Raw genomic sequence first — 22,385 nt, forward strand, 5'->3', positions numbered from 1 at the left:
CTGGGGCCCATTTGTGGCCCGCCATCCAATTGTCAGTGGCCCGTAGCATATACTAAAAAGTCCATTTGACACGACCCGCAAGGCATGTTAAAAAAAGGAAAAAAAAGGGTAGAGGTGGGCTGAGTGAAAAGGGAGGGTGTCAAAAATAGGTGCCACCGGTTTAACAAAAAGTAAAATAAACTTAAACTACCCACTCTTTGAAGACCACCTACAGGCACATGAAGGAGAAGGAACAGAGAGGTGTTTGCAGAGTGATACTGTCACCTTCGGATCAACACTCACGTCTCACGTAACCTCACGGATGATGCAAATTGCACACTTTTTTCAACAATGAGTTGATCAAAAACACCAAATTGTACCACTTTTACTGATGTTCAACTTTGGAGGTTCCACACCAATGCATCTTATGGTGGTATAGCGAGAAAGAAAAGCAATTGTCATTGTCTAGTAGTGGCAAGATTTAGATGGGCTGAGCGTAAATTGACAAGAAAAGTTCTGGTTCACCATTACTGAGGTAAGGTTGCGGCTTGCAAACAACCTTTTCTCCTTTTTGAGAGGAAATTGCTTGCCCTCAGTCCTACCACGTTATATGGATCAGACTTCTGTATTTGATTCCAAGACCCTCATTACGTATTGACTCCTTCTCTGTCTGCAACACGAAAATAGTCTTTGTCTCTCAGACAGCCAATAAATGTGAGGCCTGAGCACACTGATCTTTCAAACTGTCAACTGTATTGGGATCAATCCGTCATTCATGTCTGCTTGTAATCTGACACGGTCACCATAGCCTCAAATGGTGTTCGCTGAAAGTTTATTCAATGGTGCTTGGCCGCCTCCTCTTGCAATCTTGCTAATGTCTTTCAGATGATAAAAATAAGAACACTTGAGTCACGAATCAGCAGGGCAGCCAAATTTGTTGCGTAATAAGATAAACGTAATCAGTCAAAGAGACCTCATGTTGTAGTGTTGACACCAGATGAATCATTATTTCATCACTTAATCATTTTGTGTCAATGTGGGATCAAAGATTATACCAGGGATCACCAGCATTTTTGAAACTGAGAACTCCTTCTTAGGCATTGCTAAGTAATTATTAGAGGCCACCTGTTGCTTGCAGGCACCGTATCGCGGACCGCTGGTGTGTCATGATTAAATTGTAAAGTGCTCTGCAATTGTGTTCTGCAATGTTCTAGAACATCTGCTTGTTTGTAATAATTTTACTGTATTGCATTCCAGGGTCAAACTGTACTCATCATAAAGTATTTATGCGTTACAAAGAGAAGACCCAGGTCATATTTAACCAAATTAAAAAACATGACAGTAGTATTCAATAATGGCAGTAATATGTCGAAAATAGAATATATCGAGGAGCATGTGCCAGTGATGTGAGTCTGGTAACATAAAAAAACAAAAACATTAACGTCAATAAAATGACCTTTGTGTGTTCAAGCAATACTTTTATTATGATTGTCAATTTAGTAATTTTGTGATGAGCAGCCTTGGCATATGGTGCTATACAAATCAACAGCATCGGTAAATAAAATCATTTTAGTTTGTTTTCTGTAATGATTCATACACCTGTATGTAGAGGCTCGCAAACATGTATTTTTTTTTTTTTATTAAAGTTGCCCATGAATTTCCATGTTTATCATTTTCAAAACAACCAAAATAGTTTCGCCAATTGTTCATTGATTAAAATATTCTTACTCCCCAACTGAGGAAAAAAAAATGTTTTTGTTGAATTTTTGATCGAGTGCTGAGCACATCTGTGTCATGAGGTGCAAGATGGTAGAGGACCAAAAAAAGCCCGGGGGCAAGAAAATATATTGACAAAAACACTAACAGGGGCACACTGGAAAAATTAAATCAGTAACACAAAGTCATGAAAATGCAAAAGAACAACCCACAAACAAACAAACAAACAAAAACCCATGCCAGAAGCACAACAATCCGACCAAGAGTGGTCAGCGTGGCAGCCCTTTTAACAGAAAAGAGCTAATGACATGATGACCAACAGGTGTGAGGCTGGAGGAGAAACCCTCCAATGCCACCTGCTGAAAATATACATTCGTCAGTGCCTCTAAATGCCACCATGAGGTGAAAGGATCGTCCAAATTATTTTGGTTTCTTTATCCATTCAACACAATCTCTTCCACAATTTTAACAAGCGAGCTCCGAGCAAAAATGCAGCTTCTGGTTGAACTTTAGTCTTAATAAATTCTAGATAGATTGTAGGAAGGCGATCCAGGAAAATGACTTTTTTTTCCCGCATTTTGTTGATGAGAGCAAAAATTATATGTGTCAGGTTTCTCTACTGAAATCTCATTAAGCCTCCTCCCAGGAGTTCATGTTCAGTGAAAAAAGTGGGAGATCCGACTCACACGTGGCTATTGTCAAGGAAATCTTGAGGATAAAATCGCAAGACAAGCAGATGAATAGCATATCTTGTAAGGGTTTAATGACTCCATCCCCAGCATTTTCTGTTTTGGGATGATGCCATTATTATCTCAAAGTGCTTTGAAGTATTCTGACACTGTGAGACATTTAAGAACATGCAGACAAGCGTTATCACCATGAAAATGTGAGAGATGTATCATGTTGCATAGCAGACATTCACTTCCTGTAACCGCAACTCCTTGCCTGCTTTTCGTCAGTGAATTAAACACGTTACGAAACACGGCAGACAGGTACACCACCAGCAACATGATCATGCCCGGAATACATCAGAGAGGCTATTCAGCCAAAGGAACTGGAACTGCCGGCGTAATGGGCTCTTAGAACTTCCTATTTCTTTGTGGCGAATGTCCTACTGTGCTTTTTTTCAGTCTAGTGAATGGCCAAAGTATGTTTCACAAAGAGAATACACCAAGGAAGGAGGCAAAAAAAAAATTAACTTCTAGAGCTATTTTAGACCCTCTCCACATCAGACACCCTCCACCAAACACACCCACATGCACAGACACACACAAAATACACACTCAGAGTAATCCATAAGCAACAGACGGCTTATAGAGGTGGCCCGCTTCACACTGGTGTGGTTCATTTTCACTTTAGCAAGTGATTTTCGGACCAAGAAACATGGGCCACAGGTTAAAGGACAGAAAAAAAGCACGATTGGGAAATTAATTGTAAATGGAAGTCTATGCATTAAAACTGCCCTGACACTTTGGGACCTGTTACATGGGTGATGCTTTGGAGAGTTTTAGAAGCTCTTTCTCTCCGAAATAACACATGAATGCAATCCTCTCAACCAATGTGGTTGTTGTTTTCATTCAGATTTTTTTATTGGATAACCCTTTGGTTGGTGACAAAAATGACACAGCGAGTGACCACTCTTTCACAACATTTCTCTTTTTTTTTCTTTCTTCCAAACCACACTACCTACAGAAAGTACAAAATATTACATTACTCACAGACCACGTCAGGATCATTTGGCACCAACAATGCTCTGCGTACCACAAGTTTAGAAACGTCAATTTGTTAATAATGCAGTTTTTTTCCCCTTTCGTTTTAATGACGAACTTTGGCCCATTGTAAGACGAAAAATGTTGGTGACCAGAGAATCCTGTCGCATCTCATTACGTCCATATGGAATGATTAGGCTTTACATTGCGAACTGTAATCTGAATGACCTCTACTTGAACATATTTTTTTTCTTTACTCCCCCATAACACTTTATATTCTAGACATGGTGACTGCAGGGAATGCTTGTGACACGTTAATCAATTCTATACACTGGGCCAACGGTAAAATCTTGAATGGCTAATTGACCACAGTAATGGTGCATAGCTTCGTGCCGTTGCATCGTGCAGACGTGCACATTAAAAAACAATTAATTCCCAATACTAATGCTACTCTGGGTTGCCTCGCCTGCTGCCTGTAACAAGAAGCTGTCAAGGATGAGTCATTTTCAACTCCATCTCATGCCTTTTTTTTTCCACCTCTTTTCAAAGCAGCATCCCTTGAATGCAACGTTTCATCGCGGGGTCATAATGTGCATGTGACGGGATTACATTAATCTCAGACAACGTACTCGTCAAAATACAACAAAGGACCTTTCCTGATCAAGTGTATATCAATCATGGGATGACGTCCGGGAATGCTGTAACTTGATCTAGTCACGTAATTCCTTACTGACATGTGCATGATTATTTTGATAATAATCAAAATAATTTGATAATAATCAAAATAATCATGCTCTGTAAGCATATCCAAGCAAATACCCCCACTGAGACAGTCATCACGAAGTCACTGTAAGATAATTAAGAATCTGCATAAATGAATTATTTTACAACCCATCGTGAATGTCCGGAGAAGACAACAGGAAACATTATTGTTGATGTCACTCACAGGAAAGAATTAGGAAGCAAGTCTATTAAAATTTTGCATTTGGTCGACACCGCAATGTGTAATGACTGTCGGTAAATAAGATCTTTTATTTTGTTTTAATTGCCAATCCATTCTTTAAAGTGAATCTTAATATCCCCCCAGTGAATAGTATCCAATGACACGAGTTTCAATATATGGCTTCATCCGTTATATTCAACTTGAAACGAGCCACATATTGTCGTTACCAGCAATGAATCTTCACTTTTAAGTTGCTTGGAGGTGCTAAAGATGAAGTTTGATATGAACATTCCACTGTCGAAGATTTATGATCTGAGTGTGATCTTATCTTGTCTGGAATATTAAGGATTAGGAAACTCGTCAGTGCAATGCTATCTTATACTGTGTAGTCATAATGAAATACGTATTCGCTTGCATATGTACATACGTGTTGAACCAATTTACGACACTGTCACCCAAATTAAGGTTTATACCACAGCTACACTAAATGAAAAGAATGAATGGCAAGTGCCAACATACACTGAAAAAAACGGTGTGGTGAATTTACTGCAATGTATTTCGTCAAGTGGTTGCAGAAAATAAAATGGATCCAGATACCTTCTTGAAGTAGATGTATAGTCTACTTTAAAAGGGTATCTGATTCCAAATGATTTTATTTTGCGCAACATGAAATGACATTTTGCAAATTAAAAATAAATAAATAAATAACAAACAACAGCATAATCTTTTCGATAATAAACTCGAGTGTACTCATTGGCTAAAAATTAAAAACATCATTTATTAATCCATCCATCCATTTTCCGAAACGCTTGATCCTCACTAGGGTCGCGGGGGGTGCTGGAGCCTATCCCAGCCGTCTTCGGGCAGTAGGCGGGGGACACCCTGAATCAGTTGCCAGCCAATCGCAGGGCACACAGAGACGAACAACCATCCACGCCCACACTCACACCTAGGGACAATTTAGAGCTTCCAATCAACCTGCCATGCATGTATTTGGAATGTGGGAGGAAACCGGAGCACCCGGAGAAAACCCACGCAGGCCCGGGGAGAACATGGAAACTCCACACAGGGATTAATAAGATGTCAAAAATGCTGTTTAAATATTGTGCTCCAGTTGACTTGTTTAAGAACCCCAGTCTGAAATTTGGTAGGCCTAATGAATTGGGAATTCAATTTGAAATTCCTCATTCCTGTTCAAAATCACAAAACCTCATGTGAAATGGAATTCAACTGCGCATTATTGTCACTACATGTTTTTCATGATGTTAAGAGGCAGTGTGATGAGGTAACTAGGACTCTTTTTATTAAAACGTAGATTTTTGACAGGCAGAATAGGAAACTAGATACACCCTAACTGAGGAAGACGCAAAGCTAAAGAGTGAGCTGATTGGCTGCCTCACTATGAGTGAGCTAAGTAAAAGAATGACATCGCAAAAAATGATGTGATCTTACATTGTATGACTCCGTTTTCTTTAAAAAAATTAAAATAAAATTGCTACAGAACTGCACTGCCACCAAATTCTCTATGGTCAAAAACAGAATTAGAAAAGTGTATTTTTAGCGTGACATTTTAACATAAAACCAGCAGGCAATGACACAACTATTTTTGAAAAAAGAAAAAAAAAGAAAGACTCAATAATACATGGGCAAAGCAAGTACAGTCCAGTGCAGCCATGCATATCTATGAAACAAGTGTTACAAATGTGATGTGATGTTCCCCAACTCGGTATCAGAATCTATTAAATAAAAATCCCATCTCGCCGCTGTTGTGCTCTTGTCTAAGGACATTTTCAGCATTGCCAGTGTGTCCTTGTAATTATTTTTGAGAGGGTATTTGCTTTAACATGAGCTTAGTCAATGAGCCAAGACAGGGCATGTTGCAGGCATCTTCCTCATGACTAACTTGCATATGACACAATGTTCCCTACGTTGATAGATGCAGGGTGGCAGTCTGAAGCTCAGGGTTTTACCACTGCAAAAGGAGCAGACATGATTGGAGCCATGGAAAAACTGACAGCATGAATTATGAAAGTCTAATTTGGCCCTTGTTGGAAATGATTTGTCTTGCTTCATCCATTGCTCATCTATTCTCTCCTAAAGGTGGAAATGCCCTTATTGTGTTTTGCGCTTTTTTAAATTTCTGATGTCTACCTTTGGTTTAGAAATACGGGAATTTACCCGAGTGCTCAAACTACGACTCTATTAAGACCAAGGTCACTACTTGGCATGCCAAGCAAAATAGCTCAGAAAAAGGACAAGATATGCTCTCTGAAAACTGGCGGCGGATGCAAAAGGTGCTATAAAAATGTGTCATGTTTCTCACTCGACAGATGCACGGCTTGGCATGGTGTCATCAAGCTTGGCGGTGTGTGCGTTAATGCCAGGTCATCTACTGGGCTTCTGTGTGTCCATATTGACGCCAAGAGCTGCTCCAGTACTATCTCAATGTCTCCTTGCATCGACATTTCCTTGTATGGCTGCGGTCATTTTAATCTTAACCTATAAAAGAATATTTCACTTGAAAGCCACTCCGTAAAGCGCAGACAACCCCCAAATTGGAAATATTCTTGTCTGCTGATAGATTTTCTCTTAATAAACACCACAATTAAGAGAGGCAGACATTTGCTTGCTTTCTTTTTTTCTTGTCATTGGTTTTTATTAAGACATTTGCATCCCTCAAACTGGAACAATTGCAATAAGCATAATCATTGAACGATGTGTGTGTTTGGCTTACAGTCGAGAGGCTCTCGGCTCACATGCGAATGTTCCGACAGTGCTTCAGTGAGTCTCCACAGCTACTCTCATGCCATCCCATATTCTAAAAACATGTACGTTGTCACGATGCAGGGTGGTGGTGGACCCCAAAAACCAGGCAGGAGGGAGGAGCAGGGTGTATTTGAAGAATTGTATTTAAAACAAAGAAAACTAAATCCCAAACACACAAAGTCCAAAGTATCAAACAAAAACCATGACTAAAGCTAAAACATAACAATGAACTAAACATGACAGAAACTAAGAGCAAACAGCAACACACATGACAGTAGCAAGAAGCAACAGCAACACACATGACAGTAGCAAGAAGCAACAATGACCCGACACTGAGTGTTCGGGCTGGGAGTCCTTTTAAAGCCTTAATTAGTTATGACCAACAGGTGTGCAGCTGCCGGGGGAGCCCTACAGTGCCACCTGTTGGTCCCTAAACCGAATCATGAGATACGTTGGGTTTATGTCGGATTTCCATTGTCCGTGGGTGTGAGTGTGCGTGGGAAAGATTGTTTATCGAAATCAGGCCTGCATAGACCAGTCGGCTCCAGCTCCCCAGTCAGCCAGAATGAGGACAAGCAAAACACAGATGGATGGATCATTCTAAACTGTTGACTGATGAGAACCTCACCCATCCGATATATCCAATGCAGTACACAAATCTAAATGCACTTTCCTGACTCGTGATTCATTAGTAATCTGCTTCCATCCTTGTTCCTGTGAGTACACAGTAGTCCTTTTCAGTTTTGCCCTGCACCAGCAGCAATTTTACTCATGGGTGGTTCAGCACACGTTTTTTTTTTCTAAAGCTGTGGATCTTGCTAGTTATAAACTGCAAGCTTGGCATCGCTTTCTCTTGAAAACGTTCCATAGGCGGATCCATTTTCTGATAGCATCATGCAGCGGAACTGAAATCACAATACACGACTCGCATTATCATGCAGAGAGTAAATCTTTGTGGGTAGATGAAACGGAAAGGGGGTAGCTTTCATTTGCTGCTGGTGATATTTTCAGTTTCCCTCATGTTATTTAAGACCGTCTTTTATTATTAAATATTTCTTTTTTGGGGGCTGATTTTCCCAGTGGCACATCATTATAGTTTAATGCTTAGTTTGGGAAATATGCATTTATTGTTGTGGCTTTCAACAGCAGCCGAGATTCAATTTCTACTTGTTTGGATGAATTGAAGTGATATGAAAACAAGAGTGATGAAGCCGACATGACTCCGTGTGTGTGTGTGTGTGTGTGTGTGTGAGTGTGAGAGAGAGAGAGAGAGAGAGAGAGAGAGGGATCATCTGCTTATAACACCCAGCAACAGGGCTTCTTGATGCAGTGCTTTGATAACGTCGGAGCTCCATCTAGGTTGCCCAGCGTGGTACTGCTAAATAACCTTGTGCTTTAGATATGTGCTGCAAATGATCTATACTCTTCTTTCATCAGCTGCCGCTCGTTGCTTGCACATCAGTGCAACAAAATGCGCTCAGATGGCTTATATCACACTGTTCTGCCAGTGTCGGTCTGAGTGCTATCTTGTCTTTGGGAGAGTTCACATCCTTTTCAATGAGGTGCAGTGGCGGCTGCGCGGAATTCTAATTTGGCTGCAATCTCAGTCATTAGAGGAGTCAAGAGCAAGCAAACAGATGGCAGAAGAAATATGATAGATAATATGATGATAATTTTCGGAGTCAGCGCAACCCCCTCATTTTCTTAATCAATGACAAATTGACTCCCCCCCCACATCCTCTGGTGGTCCATCCTTGAGGTTGTGCCAGAATTGAAGTGGTAGCGTAACAGCGGTACAATGAATAACAGTCATACAGATGTTTTCTGACGATAATCCACTTCTGAGTATTAGACTGAGAAATACTTTTTCAATTAAAATACATGATTCATTGGCCACCTTTATCATTATCGTAACTATTATTCGAATTAAATACAAATCAATTCATAAAGCTATTTATAATAGTGTAATGACTTTATATAATATACGTATGTTTTGCACACTGCACACTGTTTTGAAGTGTCTTTTTGGTTAAGTCAAAATGGAAAAAGAAAGTATAAAGTTTTCTAGGAGATATTAATAAAATATTTTTATATTGGCTATTTTTAAAAGTGTTATTTATTTTTTTGTGGTTTATTGCAATAGTTTGCATCATTCTGAAGGATGCTGGTAACTTCTAGTGCAATGGAGAGTCTTCATTTGTTAGAATCAATTTAGATTCTATCTGACTGTATTGTGACACAGAGTGAATCATTTTGAATGTCAACTGAATTATTAATGCAATTAATAGTAGGTGGGCACATTGCTGTGTCAATTCTATCTGTTTTATAAACAAATGATAGCATGAGATTCTGGTTCAAGGATTTCTGGACGGAATTTGAATGTTCTGCCCTTCTGCTTCCCTGCGTTTCCTCCAGACTTTGTCCCACATTCCCAAAACATGCATGTGGGGTTCACTGAACACGTTAAATTGCCCAAAGATGTGAATGTGTGTGAATGGTTGGTTGACCTGATGTTCCCTCTGAATGGCTGGCGACTTGTCCAGGTCGCTCAAGCTCACCCATGATCCTGAAATGTATGATTGGTGCCGAAAATGGATGGATGAATGAATGAATAAACAGGACACACAAAGAAGCAAATATTCCTTTATCCTTACAAACCGAACCGGATAGACCAGGTTACATTTTAAATGCATTCTTGCCATTCACCATTGTCACAGCTTCTCTAAAACTGGGTTTAAGCACCTTACAAAGCCTAAAATAGCACCGCATTGAACGACAATGTGCCAGCCTCCTAAGCTCAGCTGTTGGGAAGTGGATCAAAGACAAGCATTGAGTAATGAGGTATTCCTCTTTCTGGTCTGCGTGGACTAAACGGTTCTCGCTATTTTGGGATCTTAAACTCTTCAAAGTGCAGCAGTAATAAAGTGCCACTCATTAAGAGTCCCGTTTGAGATTGTTGGTCAGGAATAAATCAAGGGCAAAAAAAAAGGAGCTACTTCCAGTAAAAGCTACAATAAAGGGGGAGTGACCCTCGTTTTGAAGGTCTATGACTGACAGTGGCCCTAGAAAGTAGGATTTTAAATTTGCAGCATTGCCATGCAAAGTGCCCAAAGTCACTTTTTTTTTTCCACGGGTGGCAGGCCTTTGAATAGAACTGCACATGGAACATGTCCATGCAGCGAAGATGTGGCTGGCAGGATCACTGCTGATGCTATAAGCCTTAAATTCCCAACATGTAGTTGATCAAAGCCAGAATACAGATGAAGGTTACCGGCACAGGGAACTTGGAATCTCTGATTGGGTGCTGCTTCTTGACTTGTTTGTCAAGTATACGGCACATAATTAGTTGTGGGACATTAATTAAATCATGCAGGAATATATTTGTAAATATAGCCGCTAATTAAGCCTGAGAGCATCGCTGAGCTGTGATGGGTCTGAAAAGCTCTTGAGCCCGACAAATCAGGCTCAACGGAGTAGTTTGGCAAGGATGAGAGCAAATAGTCCAGCATTATGGCAATTCAACATTTGAACTATGCTTTCCTGTTAAGTCAGAGCCCAGTGGACACAAGTTTACTAATCATTTGTGTTATTAATGTAGTGACCCGACACACAAGTTTTTTGAGATATGCGCCATCACTCGGCCAATTGATTTTTTTTTCCTTTGCCTTGAGGTGCAACTGCTAGATTGCACCAGCACACTTCAGAACAAGCAGGTGGTTGCAGATAATGAATAATTCTTCAAGAAAGAAACACCTAATCTTTATGTTCTTTTTTTCCTATTAGTTATTTCTATTATTTTTTTTTCATTTTGGGGGTCAAGCTAACCTGGAAACAAAAAAAGGTTATGCATGTTGTTTGTTTTTATTTATAATTTTATTGTGTATTTTGGAGGGGCTGGAACAGATTAAAGGCATTTCTATGCATTTCAGTCAGGAAACATGACTTGCGATGAGTTATTTGAGTTATGAGCCAGGTCAGGAAACATATTAAACACAGAAATCAAGAGACTTGACCATTCTTCAGATGCTTTTGTTGTTCCATTTTCAAAAGAGAGACGAATTCAAACTCAAGGGAGCAGGTTATGAGTCGAACAGAAGCAAAAGCATGATATTCCCTTTCAAGCAGATAGATTACAGAGACAAGAATGTGCAAACCAGTGTGGCTCATGGGGGTAAACCAATCACTTTCTTAAAATTGAGAGTAACGCACTAGCCGAAAAAAAGCCTAATCACATTCTCAAACCTCTGATGACTTGTTGATGTCAACCTCTTCGAAACTTGAGGCACGATTAGGCATCTAGTCTTATTTTTGTTATTTTGACTCCAAAATGGCGCCGCGTGAGTGGCTGCCTTTCCAGCAGCTCCTATATTTTGTTGTTCTACTTCTTCCTTTCATAACTTTGCTGCTGTGAATCGGGAATTTCTCCATCGCGAGACTAATAAAGGTTTTCCTATCCTATCCTATCCTTAAAATGTGATCCTTAAAGACCAGTTTGTGTTCTTAACAGGGTTTATTGCCGTTTTAATGTTCAAAGTATCAGCGAATGAGCTGATTAATGTTTTTTCGGGATATTTATGTAATTCACTTAAGGAGCAAAAACTTATGTTTATTATTGACTTCTTTCTGCACGTGTGTGTGTGTATGTGTGAGAGAGACATAGAGAGATAGGGGGGGGGGGGGGTCTTGTATTTCTGTCTCCAACCAAATAAATGTATCACATTTTAGTTTTAGCGACCTTGTCCCAAGGTCAGCAGCCCAGTTTCATTCTCATAACAATGCATAGAATTAATGAAAGTTATAAAGTTATTTCAATGGAGAAATATTGGTATTTCCTCATATTTTGCTAACTTGTCTCACAGTCAAAAAATAAGCATTACATTTTTAATCTGTCATCAAAAATATCTGTAATGCATGCTACATTACATGCAAGCCTGGGAAAGTGAATGACTCATCTGAAGAAATAAAATCACCATGATGGATTTCTATATTGATCAAATCTGCTCTTTGATGGATGCCAACAGTTTTATTCCTCAATAATCTTGAATGAAGACACATGAGTTTTACGTTCACTTTAAGATGTTTAATAGTCTCCCGAATAGCTCTCCCAACCAAGATAGCGTCTCAAAAGTCACATTTAATGGCTTGCAACGTGCTTTGTGCCCTGTAATGCCATGCAACACCTTTACAAAATATTCCAACCTGCTTCTCACAAATGATTGTAATTAGTTCTCTCGCCACTCACTTGAGTTAGTCATGGAATTACTTTTCTGTACTTCTCTTGTTTCATTTTTTATTACTGACCCACACCAGAAACAAAAGGCATCAGCATTTTCCATATGTGCGTGGACAGCAAGAAAAAAGATCATACAGTTACAACAGTGCAACTAGAAATAACCTTTCACTGATAAAAAAAAAATACTGTTTGGCTTTCTTTGCATATGTTGTGTATGCATTGACAAAAAAAGTATACCTCGGTTGAGAAATGGGCTAATAGTGACTTGATTTCAATACTGTATATTGCCTTCAATGGGAACGCTGCACCTACCAACATGGCCGCCAAGAACGTATTTCGGTTAGTTGGGCTGTTGTAGCATGCGAGCATGCCTTCATATCTTTAACTCATTCACTCCCAAAAACGTTTTTAAACGTCTTTTCAGACTTGGTCTAGAATGGGCTGGTACTGAATGAGTTAATGACATCACAAACCTCATGGATGTGGAAAATAAGTTTATATTTTGGAACAGCACATATCAGGTGATGAGAATACGTGTATGTTGTTACTGTAAAAATGACCTCCAGGGTGGTCAGACTGCTGGTATTAGATGTGTGCATCAACAGTAAATAATGTACTATTGTATACCCACCAGTCACAATTAATAATAATCACAGGTGTTTAGGGTTCACCTTTGAAATTTTATAGAAAGTGCTTGGGGTCGTTTTTGACCCTACACATGGAAAAGTGTGGTACCAATGCAAAAACTGCAATAACTTAAAAACTACAAATTTAGATACAAATCCAAATCGGCTCATGTCACTGCCAATCTGTTTGAGGAATGCATGGAAGATTAAATAATACAAATTTTCAACTACAAATAGCCCAGGGGTCACCCCACTTATGCATCTTCAGGTTAACAAATAATTGACCAATTTAAAGGGTTGAAAATGGCTTGCCCTCCTTGAAGACGCAGTGATATTGGATGAAACAAACATGCGGTGTTTGGGTCGCCCGGAAAAGTGACAATTTTGGAGGTACCTGGATTCCGCCCGACCGCAGCGATACGCAATGTGATTGTGTGACTTTGATGTGTTTGTTATCCATCACCTGTTTTGCATTGGGAATGACTAAATCACCTCAGTTAGGACCACAGTGTCAAAAGTTGTCGTCTTCCACTAAAATGAGTTAACCTCAAGCAGACAATTATTGGATTGTTATTGAAGTCGCGGTTGAGTACCCCATTGCTTTTGTCAGTGTTGTCATATCACTTTGTCCCTGTGTTGAAGACAAAGTGAGCATGCATTGCAAAGTGCACAGCTCAAAATACAATACATTCACGGTCATTTGGCCTGAGTCAAACAGAATGAAATGAATCACAAGAGGAAACTGTGGATCAATCGCATGTTATGTCCATGACCCCCCCCCCCCCCCCCCTCCTCTGTGGCTTTCTTACTGCTTACACATTTTACTTTCATTTTGGTTTCTTTTTCTTTTCTGGGTATGTGGGAGAGCGGGAGGGAGGGTCGCCGCTTGGATTGACGTGGTCGTCAAGTAAAAGCGATATGCCAGTTAATTTGCATGTTTGCTCTGTGTCGACGTTCTGCTTACAAGCTCAATTAAGAATTTGACTTCACCCTTAAATTTGTTGCATTGTTCTATGCCCCAGAGTGAAGGACAGATTAAAAACAAACATGTGTGGTCTTTGTTTCGAGCCATGTCCTGCGGTTGTTCCCAACATCCTGACCAAGAGTATGTAATAACGTTTTGTTGTCAAAGCATAGCTTTCATATCAACCTCTATTTTGTCTCTTAGAATATGGAATGATCGGAGAGCATACAGTAAAAAGTCAGCGGCCAAGATCAGTTCATGACACAAAGGCCCTGCAGGAGCAAGCTGAATCTGCTAAATTTATGGCACAAACTGGTAATATAATAGTTATATTTCCCTATTTTATTTTCTGAACTAAACTTAATTTCATCATGCATGCTCTCTCTTGTACTGCACCTTCTTGAGTGGAAATGTTCTGCATTATGATTTTTTATTTTATTTTTTACCCAACTCATTCCCGGTGACTACATAAGAAATGATAAGGCGCATTTTTCATTGATTTATAATTCACTTTGAACATGGAACATAGATGACTTTTGTGGGCCTGTTTATACGTATTTTCACATAGCCGTTTTGTCATTCAGTATACACAGAATATACTTTTAAAACTAAGGCCCAGACGTAGTGGTTCAAATCCTCTAATGCGTGATAAATGAAATGCCATTAGGCTGATAACCAAGTCATAATGTGACTTTGACTTAAGTGGAGCTTAATAATTCAAAAGTGAAAAATAAAAACAGCCATTAAGATGCCAAAGCACGATCTGGAGTTCATTCTCATGTTTATTATTATAATTTAAGTTGATTTGTTGATTTATTTATTTATTTATTTTAATGGATTTCGTGGGTTATTTCTTCTGGAGAATCGAGTTCTTTGTTTGATTTGGGGAAAGTGTTTACCATTTGTTGTCGTGTTTACATCGCTGTCTGTTTCCAACATTTTATACACGGTTCATGGCCATTTTAATTTGCAACCCACCATCTTCCAAGATTAACAGCACCACCCATCAACACTTTTCCTTTCCATGTAACACACACTTTTGGTACGTTGCATCCCTGTCGAAGTGTATTATTGGTGTGGTTTTCTGTGCTTCATCCTCACATTATTTACACTCCCTGTGCTGCCTCATTTAACAAATTGATCCACCTTCCAGTCTATTTTATAATCTCCAAATTTAGTGGCAGAGTTCCGATGTTTAATTGGCTGAATCGACTTATGTTATCATGCTATGCTGAGAGGAGCTGCTTTAAAGCATATGATGCTTAAAGCGTTCACTTTTCTTGAAAAAGTCTTCATTAACATACTTTAGATTAAAAAAAAAATAGGAATAATAATTGCATACCAAGCATTTTGTTCTACTGTGGTGTGGATAATATAATCATGCTGCTACATCAGGATTGGATTTCTGTGGGCTTCATGTTTGAGTCCCATTTGGGCTCTTGTGAATGCATGTTATTGCTTAATAACCTTAATTTGATGACTTTTTTTTTTTACATGAACAGGATTAGTCCTAACTCTAATATAAATAATAGCATAACCCACAGTTGGCTAAAAGGCCTACAACAGAAATCGTTTTTCTTTTTTTTGGTTGTTTTTTTTTTTTTCTCATCATTTTTGGGGTGATCAACATCATTATATTTAACTAAGAAAGAATACAAATACCACAAGAAAATTACAGTTTTGCTGCAGGGCAGGGCGATCCATAGTCCCCACCTCTTAACTAACTCCCATCACAGTTTCCATTTTGTTTTATCAGATGTCATCATCCTTGCATGTCACTGTGTTTTTATGAAGTTTCATTTATTTATGCTATTTTTTTTTTACCTGTTTTTTTTACCATGTTTTTGTTTCACTGAAATGCTTGAAATATTCATAGAGATGAACTGGAAAAAAAAAAACTCTTTAGAACGCAACTATGTTGACTGCTAAATTTTTGATAGCCACATTTCTGTGATCTTTGTATAAATACACATTTGTTATGACCTGAAGTGATGTGCTTACTTTGTGATTGCTGTCAAAACAATCTATTACCTATTTGTCAAAGATCACCGGAAAAAAAATATTATATTTATATATATATATATATATATTTATAGTGTTGAGCACCCAATCTGGTGGCTTTAAATCTTGAAAATACCGCTTTTTCTCTGGCCAACTTTGGCCTCTCCCCCATTTTACTGCCCACCTTGCCACTCCTTAGCCGTGCCCCCAAGACCATATTGCTGCATTTAACTAGTGTCACCCTTCTCCCATACAGGTGAATCAGGTGCAGAGGAGTGGTCCCAGTGGAGCTCTTGCTCTGTAACATGCGGGCAAGGGTCGCAGGTGCGAACAAGAACATGTGTCTCACCATACGGAACACACTGCAGCGGCCCTTTAAGAGAATCAAGGGTTTGCAATAACACTGCCCCTTGTCCAGGTAGTGTTAGCCGCAGATTCTTGAATGTTTTTTTTGTAAGTCATTTGTTGTTGAAATGGCAGGAAATGTGTTGTATTGGAATGTGTCTTACAACGTATTATGATCATCTTTTTAATCACTCTTTGATCAAGTGTTTTCCTTCTAGTTATTTTGTGAAAGTGTGTGTTTTGTTTTGTTTTTTGTCATTATCACCGCTATGATTTCATCATTTCATATAACTGAGAGGCACCTCATCAGCAGCAAAATGGTTTAATGACACTTGGTTCTGCATGGAGCTGCGACTGATAAGACATCTGCATTATTTCCTTAAAGATTATCAGGGAAACTCAAAAATAGCTTCTTGAAGCGCACCTTCCAACCCACAACCCCTCCGCCCTCAACCCAGTATGTACATAATAGGCCAGATGAGTCATCACATAGCAGCGTCGGACTTGTGATTGACGGTGTGTATTTGGCATTCGCTCAGGTGCTTGTTCCCGGTGGTGACTGATTAACCGTTCTTCCAGAATAAACAGACGCCATCATAAACTAAACAAGATCAAATAGAATCTACTGAGTGCAAACATAGCAAATACTAATTTCTGGACTGGGAGTGACACAACAAAAATGACCAAAAATGTACAAGGCCAGAAATCACATCTGATAAGAAGTTCATGGTTCAGTCAGAGGGCAGAAGTGTGAAGAATTCTCACCGTGTGAGCTGTCAGGCTGTGAGGCATCCCGGTGGTCCGACTGCAGGAGGTGCGATCACATTCTTTGATGAGGCAGGATTCACTGTTCGTCTGCGTGGTTCTTATTGGACACGGTGTCCACATGAGCAGCTTAACATGTTCAGACGCACTTGTCAGAAGACTGAAGTTAAAGTTAGAGTTGTGCATATTTGGGCTGCTTCACCTAATTTACAGTAATATTTTTATCACCGGACCCAAAGTTGGCCAATTAAAAAAAAATTATATTCATAAAGGTATAGCAGGATTGGACTTGGAAAGCGTGTTTTTCTAAACAAAAGTGGTCTGCTGGGTTACATATATTTATTACGTTATCTCTCTCCTTTTTTAAAAATGAAGTGAGATGTCATAAAAAGCTTGAGCACTGATGCATGTACATCCTAGCACCTGCTCATTTTAACGTCAAGAATATCCATCCATCCATTTTCCGAACCGCCTGATCCTCACTAGGGTCGCGGCGGGTGCTGGAGCCTATCCCAGCCGTCTTCGGGCAGTAGGCGGGGACACCCTGAATCAGTTGCCAGCCAATCGCAGGGCACGTCAAGAATATGATGCTGTCATTTTAACAGTGGCTGTGTCTTTTTTCAATGTAGTGTTCACACTTGAAATGAAGTGAACTGTTCCGCACCAAAGTCCATGTCAAAGAGCCACTTGTTTGCCACATTGGACCAAATGAATGGCACCTGCAGAGCAATCACATTCACAGTTGGTTTTAACACAACTAAACCAGACATGTGTCAACACAGCCCTTGGACTGTGAATTGATAGAGAAATGACACCAGCCTGATCAATTGTGGCTCTAATTGTATCCAAGAGTGTAAAGTGGCCAATACAAAGAAAGATATTTTTAGACACATGATTTCAGATGCACTATGTGTAAGTGGAAATTTGGCTGTGCTCAAAAGGGTCAACATCCTACTGCGCAGGAGAAATGGAATGAGTCATTTCAAATAGCAGCTGAGTGAATAGCAGCTCGAGAGTGACTGCTGTTTAGATCTAACAGCATTCGGATTCGCGGGGGGAAAACAAAAAAAATCAAAAATAGGCCTCACAACCGCATGGTGGAACTTAAAATTCCCTTTTACTTTTGTCTGGCCAATTATGCATTCAGAACATCCATCCATCCATTTTCCGAACCGCTTGATCCTCACTAGGGTTGCGGGGGGTGCTGGAGCCTATCCCAGCCGTCTTCGGGCAGTAGGCGGGGGACACCCTGAATCAGTTGCCAGCCAATCGCAGGGCACACAGAGACGAACAACCATCCACGCCCACACTCACACCTAGGGACAATTTAGAGCGTCCAATCAGCCTGCCATGCATGTTTTTGGAATGTGGGAGGAAACCGGAGCACCCGGAGAAAACCCACGCAGGCCCCGGGGAGAACATGCAAACTCCACACAGGGAGGCCGGAGCTGGAATCGAACCCGGTACCTCTGCACTGTGAAGCCGACGTGCTAACCACTGGACTACCGGGCCGCCCCTGCATTCAGAACATTCTTCCAAAATAAAAGGAAACAAAACTCTAAAGTAATTTAGGCTATTCACACATACAAAGTGTCAAGGTAAGATCTGGTCTGCAATTTTCAAAAGGATGCACTTCTTAAAATTGCAACGCAGATGGGCTTTCTATCTTCTGAGCTGTTCTAATAATACTGCTTTTATTTTGCTTCGTACAAAACTAATTTTGAGTCTTGTGAAAATTGAAGCACTAAACTTACAAGCAAACTGCCAACTGGCTTTGTGCCATTGAAGAAAACCTTTCTTCGAGATACAAATGAGTACTTCTAATGAAATGACTGATTATTTTTAAAAAAAGGCTAATTCTGCATGTCGAAGGATGCATAGTATCCAATTTGACGTGTGCCAAAATTAGAGGCATTGCTCTGCAGGAAAAAATATCTTCATTAGTCATTAATAATGAAATATCAGTTTCGAAATTGGCATATTTTCGTGTTTCTTTTTTGCTGTTAGTCATGTCATTCATGCAGACATGACTCATCCATCAAAGTGTTGAATGCTTTGAGAGTTATTTGTCTTTTTAATAGCACCTCTTTTGAAACAGAACTCATACTACCTGGGGCGATCGAGGCTGACGACTCGAAGGCAGCTTTTATTTAAGGAATAACACTCAATAGGTGACATTTATAGCTGAAAAAATCCATTTGTCCCCAAGTATTTGGTGCTCTTGAATCACATCTAAATTGATTAGGTCTGTTGTCTTAGCATTTCTAGACCGTTCTGTTTGTCTGTTTGCTATAGTTTTACAATTTCGACACAAAAAGGCACTTAACCGATGTCGAACTGAACCCCCCCAAAACAAAAAAACACAATGCCGCTTCTGAATCAAACCTTATTTTGTACGAAAGAAAGGAAGAAAATGCAAAAGAGTTCAGAAATGGGAAGCATTTTATACTATCTGTAATGTTGTAAATATGATGAAGGCAACGTTTTCTCAATCAAAAGACAGCAATAATTGAAGGTGTCTGGCAGTTTCCCTTTGCTAAATTGCAGTTGACGGGCCAGTGATTCTTTGGCTTGAAACTGGTGGCACTCTGCAGCGTCGTATTAAAACCATCCATCCATCCATTATCCGACCAACGCAGCAAATTTGAAGTTAAATGATCATCACAAAATCAGAATAGAATTTTTGTTAGATGGATTAATCCATTTATCCCCACGAGGGTCGCGGGGCATGCTGGGGCCTATCCCAGCTGTCTTCGAACAGTCTGCTGGGTACACCCTGAACTGGTTGCCAACCAATGGCAGGACACACAACCATTCACGCTCACAATCACAGCTAGGGACAATTTACTGTTTTCCATTAACCTGCCATGCATGTTTTTGGAATGTGGGGGGGGGGGACCGGTGTACCTGGAGAAACCCCACTCAGTCGACCACCGCGCCGCCCGCTTAATATTCCATGATTCCTAAAAACATATATTATAGACATTGTGTACTTTGCTACGTTTGATCGACTTTAGTTCGGAGTGTCAAATCAGTGGCCAGAGGCAGTGGACTCGGACTAATGCTGACATGCCTTTGCGGGGACAATAAGTCGGATCCTATGATCCAAATGCCCCAGCACTGATCTTGAACTCTAACTACCGGTATTGCCTTTGTGCAATGGGAGCCATTCATGTTCCATCTACAAAGCTGCCTTGTGTAGAAAAATAAAATCCCCAAGGTTGGAGCAGTCTAGTTTTTACCCAGAAATCTGCTCATTGTCTGTTCCAGGTCACCGGTCAACTTCAGATTTGTTTGGAACAATGTTCCCATGAGAATTGTTGGAAACAGACACGGAACTTATTTTCAAATCACAAAATAAAAGCTAAAAATCTTTGAGTCGACAGTTTGACATTTGGTGAGGTCCTCCTTGGTCTGCATGACAGTGGTTCGACTGGTGTGTATTATTGAAATACTCGGGTCCGATTCCGAAGTTTGCAACCTCAAAGACACTCAACTTCACTTCCTCTCTTTGATCCTGTAGGGCATTTCTATACATGTTGTTCCTGTATCTTAAAGTGCTTAACCCTGGAGAACCCACGGGGTCAAATTTGGCCCCTATAAATTCTGCTACTTAATTAAATGCTACCCTTAAATCCCAAAGGGTCAAATTTGGCCCTAATCCTAAATTTGGATTAAAGCATTAAATGTTTGAAAAATGTATTTTGGTGTTCAGTGAACATATAGCAGTCATTTAATGTAAAATGCATCATTTTCCAAAGAAGAAAAGGGTTCTCCAGGGTTAAACATCATTTTTTTTTTTTTAATTATACATTCTCAGAATAAACAAGAGAACAATTTTCAGAATGTTGATGAGCATGAGGCTTTGATTTTGGCCTACACATTTCTTTTTGGATTTATACCCATTTATAGCCAAAAGGCTCATTTCCATCAGTAGTCCCCAAGCCAGACGGAACACAGCTATGTGACCTGGTATAAATAAAACAACAGGTTAGCGGAAAAACAAAACAAAGATACAATCATTCAAAACAGCAGCATTACATGTTGCCATTTTTTCAAATTATTTTTAAATGAGCAGTTTGAGATGGACTGTGATGTTTCGTGGGATTGCATTCCACTCATTACATGTACGATCAGAGAGCAAAAAAAAAAGTAAAGTTCTCGTAAACTAAATTTCACAATCTCCTCTAGCAGCCCCTCTCGTAAACCTTGTTGCCGGTGATCTACGCTAAATTGTATAAGGCTACAGAGCTTTATTATCACTATTATCCGGTGCCAAGGCCAGACATGAATTGTCAAACCTATTGTACGTCTGCCACTCTGATTTCCATATATTACTCTCCAAAGTAAAACTGAGGCAATCGCAAACAATGTCTGCAGTTTGAGGAGGAAGTTGCCATCTGTCGGCTGTAGACGCAAAATTAAATTCCCCTCGAAACAACACCTTTTGCCAGCTATTGTGTATAATGAGGAAATTAGAACAAAACACTTTTGTCCTTTAAAACTCCACTAATGACAAGGCACAAAATGAAAAGAAAATGTGTCTTCACTTATCATTAACATGCAGCTCTTTTAATGTATTTGTCTGATTCGGCGTTAACATATTGAGGGACAATTGTTGCAGGAGTGCATCTTGAGAATCCCAAAATAAAATTGCACCATCTGGGACTTACTCTGATCTTAAAGACGAAATAATTGCCTGCCTTGGGAACATTTCTTGCATCGTTTGCACGCCTGATGTCGAAGCCCTTGATTGCATGAAATCTGATGTTACTGATAAGTTATGGAGTTTGACCGCTCTTTCAAAAGTTAGGAACCAGGCTGTAGGCCATAGGTGTCAAACTCCGGTCCTGGAGGGCCACTGTCCTGCATATTTTCCAAGTCTCCCTGTTGCAACACACCTGATTCAAATGAACAGGTTCAATGCCAGGCTTCCGCAGAGCTTGCTGATGATCTGATCATTTGAATCAGGTGTGTTGCAACAGGGAGACTTGGAAAACATGCAGGACAGCGGCCCTCCAGGACCTGAATTTGACACCTATGCTGTAGGCTGTCGGCTGCATAACAATTATGAATATGTTGTCGCAGTGACAGATTTGCAGCGGACCATTGTCGGCCCACGTTAACCTTAGGTCTGCGTTGCAGAAATTTTATTTGCAGTCTAAGAAGAATCAGCAAGTGGCAAAATTGAGCAGTCCTGCCACAGGCCGACTACATCTTTGTTTTGAAAGACTCTTACAACAAACCAGGAAGAGTGATCTCTCTCTTCTGTGTGACAGTTTAACAACTTTAATAATGATTGCCAAATAAACATAAGTGACTGACGTTTGCGCCTGAG

General features: G+C 39.9%; 1 protein-coding gene across 4 annotated transcripts in view; it reads left to right on the top strand.

The window, feature by feature from the left end:
- Positions 1-22,385, top strand: part of adgrb3 (adhesion G protein-coupled receptor B3) — a 122,603-nt gene that overhangs the window by 34,678 nt on the left and 65,540 nt on the right. For all 4 annotated transcript variants that reach the window (XM_086121746.1, XM_086121747.1, XM_086121744.1 and 1 more), the window contains exons 3-4: positions 14,141-14,251; positions 16,194-16,355. In XM_086121746.1, the coding sequence (XP_085977872.1) occupies positions 14,141-14,251; positions 16,194-16,355 (273 nt within the window). The remainder of the gene's footprint in view (positions 1-14,140; positions 14,252-16,193; positions 16,356-22,385) is intronic.

The sequence above is a fragment of the Hippocampus guttulatus genome, chromosome 10 (assembly GCF_054856545.1).
Source record: "Hippocampus guttulatus isolate MCC_2025c chromosome 10, RoL_Hgut_1.0, whole genome shotgun sequence".
NCBI lineage: Eukaryota > Metazoa > Chordata > Actinopteri > Syngnathiformes > Syngnathidae > Hippocampus > Hippocampus guttulatus.